The sequence below is a fragment of the Oncorhynchus nerka genome, linkage group LG26, assembly GCF_034236695.1.
Source record: "Oncorhynchus nerka isolate Pitt River linkage group LG26, Oner_Uvic_2.0, whole genome shotgun sequence".
Taxonomy (NCBI): domain Eukaryota; kingdom Metazoa; phylum Chordata; class Actinopteri; order Salmoniformes; family Salmonidae; genus Oncorhynchus; species Oncorhynchus nerka.
Genome location: NC_088421.1, coordinates 48,276,641 through 48,283,687, shown reverse-complemented (window position 1 = coordinate 48,283,687; position 7,047 = coordinate 48,276,641). Strand labels below are relative to the sequence as shown.

General features: G+C 45.1%; 1 protein-coding gene across 1 annotated transcript; it reads left to right on the top strand.

Moving 5' to 3' along the window:
* Nucleotides 1-5,935, top strand: LOC135564902 (F-box/LRR-repeat protein 16-like). Its single transcript, XM_065010989.1, has 5 exons — nucleotides 1-51; nucleotides 3,516-3,758; nucleotides 4,061-4,234; nucleotides 5,187-5,452; nucleotides 5,773-5,935. The coding sequence occupies exons 1-5, from the start codon at nucleotides 1-3 to the stop codon at nucleotides 5,933-5,935; spliced, it is 897 nt and encodes a 298-aa protein (XP_064867061.1).
* Nucleotides 5,936-7,047: the final 1,112 nt, after the last annotated feature.

The window sequence follows — 7,047 nt, the reverse complement described above, 5'->3', positions numbered from 1 at the left end:
ATGACCTTTAAATGTCTAGCGTGCTCTACCTGGCATCTACTGCTGATCCGAGTGAGTCCTTAGAGTTACAGTGCCTTCACAAAGTATTCAGACCCTTGACTTTTTCCACATTTCTAAAATATATATATATTTTTTAATCCTCATCAATCTACACACAATAGCCCATAATGCGGCAGGGTAGCCTAGTGGTAAGAGCGTTGGACTAGTAACTGAAAGGTAGCAAGATCGAGTCCCCGAGCTGACGAGGTAAAACTCTGTCGTTCTGCCCCTGAACAAGGCAGTTAACCCACTGTTCCCCGGTAGGCCGTCATTGTAAATAAGAATTTGTTCTTAACTGACTTTCCTGGGTAAATAAAGGTTAAATAAAAAAACAGCTTTTATACATTTTTGCAATGTATTCAAAAAGTAAAAAAAACAGAAATACCTTTTTTACAGAAATATTCAGAGCCTTTGAGAGAGACAGAGAAAGAGAGAGAGAGAGAGAGAGAGAGAGAGACCATATCAATAGCAGAAACCCCTGATGTTATTTACAGAAGTATTCAGAGCCTTTGCTATGAGACTCGAAATTGAGCTCAGGTGCATCCTGTTTCCATTGATCATCCTTGAGATGTTTTCTACAACTTGATTGGAGTCCACCTGTGGTACATTCAGTTGATTGGTCATGATTTGGAAAAGCACATATCTTTCTATATAAAGTCCCAGAGTTGACAGTGCATGTCAGAGTAAAAACCAAGCTATGAGGTCGAAGGAATTGTCCGTACAGCTCAGAGACAGGATTGTGTCGAGGCACAGATCTGGGGAAGGGTACCAAAACATTTCTGCGGCATTAAAGGTCCCCAAGAACACAATACCTCCATCATTCTTAAATGGAAGAAGTTTGGAACCACCAAGACTCTTCCTAGAGCTACGGCCTGCCAAACTGAGCAATCGGGAAGAAGGGCCTTGGTCAGGGAGGTAAACAAGAACCCGATGGTCACTCTGATAGAGTTCCTCTGTGGAGATAGGAGAACCATCTGTGCAGCACTCCACCAATCAGGCCTGATTGGTAGAGTGGCCAGATGGAAGCCACTCCTCAGTAAAAGGCACATGACAGCCCACTTGGAGTTTGCCAAAAGGCATCTAAAGGACTCTCAGACCATGAGAAACAAGATTCTCTCGTCTGATGAAACCAATATTGAACTCTTTGGCCTGAATGCCAAGTGTCACGTCTGGAGGAGACCTGGCACCATCCCTACAGTGAAGCATGGTGGTGGCAGCATCATGCCGTGGGAATGTTTTTTACCTGCAGGGACTGGGAGACTAGTCAGGATGGAGGGAAAGATGAACGGAGCAAAGTACAGAGAGATCCTTGATGAAAACCTGCTCCAGAGCGCTGATTTTTAATACATTTGCGAAAATGTCTAAAAACCTGTTTTTGCTTCGTCATTATTGGATATTGTGCGTAGATTGATTATATCAGAGTTATATCAGAGTTATATCAGAGTTGTATCAGAGTTGTATCAGAGTTATATCAGTTATATCAGAGTTGTATCAGAGTTGTATCAGAGTTGTATCAGAGTTGTATCAGAGTTGTATCAGAGTTATATCAGAGTTGTATCAGAGTTATATCAGAGTTGTATCAGAGTTATATCAGAGTTATATCAGAGTTATATCAGAGTTATATCAGAGTTGTATCAGAGTTGTATCAGAGTTGTATCAGAGTTATATCAGTTATATCAGAGTTGTATCAGAGTTGTATCAGAGTTGTATCAGAGTTATATCAGTTATATCAGTTATATCAGTTATATCAGAGTTATATCAGAGTTATATCAGAGTTGTATCAGAGTTATATCAGTTATATCAGAGTTATATCAGAGTTGTATCAGAGTTGTATCAGAGTTGTATCAGAGTTATATCAGAGTTATATCAGAGTTGTATCAGAGTTGTATCAGAGTTATATCAGAGTTATATCAGAGTTGTATCAGAGTTGTATCAGTGTTGTATCAGAGTTGTATCAGAGTTATATCAGAGTTATATCAGAGTTATATCAGAGTTGTATCAGAGTTATATCAGAGTTATATCAGAGTTGTATCAGAGTTATATCAGAGTTGTATCAGAGTTGTATCAGAGTTGTATCAGTTATATCAGAGTTGTATCAGTTATATCAGAGTTGTATCAGAGTTATATCAGAGTTGTATCAGAGTTATATCAGAGTTGTATCAGAGTTATATCAGAGTTGTATCAGAGTTGTATCAGAGTTGTATCAGTTATATCAGAGTTGTATCGTTGTAAACTCAGTGTGTGTTCTCTGTGGTGTGTGTGTGTGTATAGGTGATGCCGGATAGGTGTGTGTGTATTCTGTAAACTCAGTGTGTGTTCTCTGTGGTGTGTGTGTGTAGGTGATGCTGAATAAGGGTGTGTGTTTTCTGCAAACTCAGTGTGTGTTCTCTGTGTGTGTGTAGGTGATGCTGGATAGGTGTGTGTGTATTGTGTAATCTCTGTGTGTTGTCTGTGTGTGTGTGTAGGTGATGCTGGATAGGGGTGTGTATTGTGTAATCTCAGTGTGTTCTCTGTGGTGTGTGTGTATTGTGTAATCTCAGTGTGTTGTCTGGTGTGTGTAGGTGATGCTGATAGGTGTGTGTATTGTGTAATCTCAGTGTGTTCTCTGGTGTGTGTTTAGGTGATGCTGGTTAGGGTGTGTGTAGGTGATGCTGGATAGGTGTGTGTGTATTGTGTAATCTCAGTCTGTTGTCTGTGGTGTGTGTTTAGGTGATGCTGATAGGGGTGTGTGTATTGTGTAATATCAGTGTGTTCTCTGTGGTGTGTGTAGGTGATGCTGATAGGTGTGTGTTTAGTGATGCTGATAGTGTGTATTGTGTAATCTCAGTGTGTTGTCTGGTGTGTGTAGGTGATGCTGATAGGTGTGTGTGTATTGTGTAATCTCAGTGTGTTCTCTGTGTGTTTAGGTGATGCTGGTTAGGGTGTGTGTAGGTGATGCTGGATAGGTGTGTGTGTATTGTGTAATCTCAGTCTGTTGTCTGTGGTGTGTGTTTAGGTGATGCTGATAGGGGTGTGTGTATTGTGTAATATCAGTGTGTTCTCTGTGGGTGTGTGTAGGTGATGCTGGATAGGTGTGTGTATTGTGTAATCTCAGTGTGTTGTCTGGTTTGTGTGTAGGTGATGCATAGGTGTGTGTGTAGGTGATGCTGGATAGGGGTGTGTGTATTGTGTAATCTCAGTGTGTGTTGTCTGTGGTGTGTGTAGGTGATGCTGGATAGTGTGTATTGTGTAATCTCAGTGTGTTGTCTGTGGTGTGTGTAGGTGATGCTGATAGGGGGTGTGTGTATTGTGTAATCTGTGTGTTGTCTGATGTGTGTGTATTGTGTAATCTCAGTGTGTGTTGTCTGGTGTGTGTAGGTGATGCTGATAGGGGTGTGTGTATTGTGTAATCTCAGTGTGTTCTCTGGTGTGTGTAGGTGATGCTGGATAGGGGTGTGTGTATTGTGTAATCTCAGTGTGTTGTCTGGTGTGTGTAGGTGATGCTGGAACAGATGCAGGGTCTGATGCATCTGGAGTTGGCCGGTTGTAATGACTTCACGGAGGCCGGTCTGTGGTCCAGCCTGAACGCACGGCTCACCTCGCTCAGCGTCAGCGACTGTATCAACGTAGCAGACGACGCCATTGCTGCCATCTCACAGCTACTGCCCAACCTGTCAGAGCTCAGCCTGCAGGCCTACCACGTAACCGACACAGCCATGGCTTACTTCACAGCCAAACAGGTAGGTTACAATCCTACACACTTATAGAGAGCACACAGGTACTGCCCAACCTGTCAGAGCTCAGCCTGCAGGCCTACCACGTAACCGACACAGCCATGGCTTACTTCACAGCCAAACAGGTAGGTTACAATCCTACACTGTTATAGAGAGCACACAGGTACTGCCCAACCTGTCAGAGCTCAGCCTGCAGGCCTACCACGTACCCGACACAGCCATGGCTTACTTCACAGCCAAACAGGTAGGTTAAAATCCTACACTGTTATAGAGAGCACACAGGTACTGCCCAACCTGTCAGAGCTCAGCCTGCAGGCCTACCACGTAACCGACACAGCCATGGCTTACTTCACAGCCAAACAGGTAGGTTACAATCCTACACTGTTATAGAGAGCACACAGCTACTGCCCAACCTGTCAGAGCTCAGCCTGCAGGCCTACCACGTAACCGACACAGCCATGGCTTACTTCACAGCCAAACAGGTAGGTTACAATCCTACACACTTATAGAGAGCACGCAGGTACTGGTACACACACACGTCTTCCCTTCCCCCTCTCCCCGTCCTCTCTGTAGGCCCGCAGATCAGTTCCCCTACCAGCCGGAGGGGCCCCCATTGATCATAAATGTCATGTAAAACATTTTGTAGAATTGCATGAAATTAGTTATAAAATTGGAAAGTCTTCTCTCTCCGCTCCCGTGGCAAAATGTGTAGAACTGAGTTCAGATTACTGTGGTCCTCTCATGATGAGTTCAGATTACCCTGGTCCTCTCATGGTGAGTTCAGATTACTGTGGTCCTCTCATGGTGAGTTCAGATTACTGTGGTCCTCTCATGATGAGTTCAGATTACTGTGGTCCTCTCATGATGAGTTCAGATTACTGTGGTCCTCTCATGGTGAGTTCAGATTACTGTGGTCCTCTCATGATGAGTTCAGATTACTGTGGTCCTCTCATGGTGAGTTCAGATTACTGTGGTCCTCTCTTGATGAGTTCAGATTACTGTGGTCCTCTCTTGATGAGTTCAGATTACCGTGGTCCTCTCATGATGAGTTCAGATTACTGTGGTCCTCTCATGATGAGTTCAGATTACTGTGGTCCTCTCATGATGAGTTCAGATTACTGTGGTCCTCTCATGATGAGTTCAGATTACCGTGGTCCTCTCATGATGAGTTCAGATTACCGTGGTCCTCTCATGATGAGTTCAGATTACTGTGGTCCTCTCATGATGAGTTCAGATTACTGTGGTCCTCTCATGATGAGTTCAGATTACTGTGGTCCTCTCATGATGAGTTCAGATTACTGTGGTCCTCTCATGATGAGTTCAAAGATATAATCCTAAACCTCATTCTCTCTCTCTCTCTCTCTCTCTCTCTCTCTCTCTCTCTCTCTCTCTCTCTCTCTCTCTCTCTCTCTCTCTCCCTCCCCTCCCCCTCAGGGCTACACCACTCACACACTGCGTCTCCACTCGTGTTGGGAGATCACCAACCATGGTGTGGTTAACATGGTCCACAGCCTGCCCAACCTCACGGCTCTGAGCCTGTCAGGCTGCTCTAAAATCACTGATGACGGGGTGGAGCTGGTAGCAGAGAACCTGAGGAAGCTGCGGAGCCTGGACCTCTCCTGGTGCCCACGCATCACTGACATGGCCCTGGAGTACATCGCCTGTGATCTCCACAAACTAGAGGAGCTGGTACTGGACAGGTGAGAGTGGAATATAGTAGAGTAGAGTACAGTATAGTAGGGTGTAGTATAGTAGTGTGGAGTATAGCATGTAGTAGTATATAGTGTGTGTGGTGGGGGGGTCTGGGATCTACTGAGTACAGGTCTATACTACCTTATTTCAGAAAGAAAACCAGTATAGTATGAAAAGTATCATTATGGTCACTCTCTCTGTCTCTCTCTCCCCCATCTCTCTCCCCCTCTCTCTCCCTCTCTCTCTCTCCCCCTCTCTCTCCCCCTCACTCTCTCTCTCTCTCTCTCTCTTTCTCCCCCCCCCCCGTCTCTCTCTCCTCTCTCTCCAGATGTGTGAGGATTACAGATACAGGTCTAGGTTACCTGTCCACCATGTCTTCTTTGAGGAGTCTCTACCTGCGCTGGTGCTGTCAGGTACAGTACACACTAGACCCTTACACCAGGGATCATCAACTAGATTCAGACAGGAACATAATTACAAATCATTTGTAGACTGCAAATTGACCTCAAGAAGCCCAAACAGATATAATATTGGACTAAAACACAATCATTTCAAACCTTTGTATGAATCACATACACTTAGTTGCCAGTTTATTAGTACCTGGTCAGACGCTTTGCTTCCAGAACAGCCTGAATTCTTTGGGGAATGGAAACGTTGCTCAATTGGTATCATTTCAAACCTTTGTAAGAATCACATACACTTAGTGGCCAGTTTATTAGGTATACCCATCTAGTACCTAGTCGGACCCTTTGCTTTCAGAACAGCCTGAATTCTTTGGGGAATGGAAACGTTGCTCAATTGGTATCATTTCAAACCTTTGTAAGAATCACATACACTTAGTGGCCAGTTTATTAGGTATACCCATCTAGTACCTAGTCGGACCCTTTGCTTTCAGAACAGCCTGAATTCTTTGGGGAATGGAAACGTTGCTCAATTGGTATCATTTCAAACCTTTGTAAGAATCACATACACTTAGTGGCCAGTTTATTAGGTATACCCATCTAGTACCTAGTCGGACCCTTTGCTTTCAGAACAGCCTGAGTTCTTCGGGGAATGGAAACGTTGCTCAATTGGTATCAAGGGACCTAGCGTGCGCCAGTAAAACATTCCCCACACCAGTACACCACCACCAGCCTGTACCGTCGACACCAGGCAGGATGTGGTCATGGACTCATTCTGCTTACGCCCAATCCTGACTCTGTCATCAGTCTGTACCGTCGACACCAGGCAGGATGTGGTCATGGACTCATTCTGCTTACGCCCAATCCTGACTCTGCCACCAGTCTGTACCGTCGACACCAGGCAGGATGTGGTCATGGACTCACTCTGCTTACGCCCAATCCTGACTCTGCCACCAGCTTATACCGTTGACACCAGGCAGGATGTGGTCATGGACTCACTCTGCTTACGCCCAATCCTGACTCTGTCATCAGTCTGTACCGTTGGGCACCAGGCAGGATGTGGTCATGGACTCACTCTGCTTACGCCCAATCCTGACTCTGCCACCAGCCTATACCGTTGACACCAGGCAGGATGTGGTCATGGACTCACTCTGCTTACGCCCAATCCTGACTCTGTCATCAGTCTGTACCGTTGGGCACCA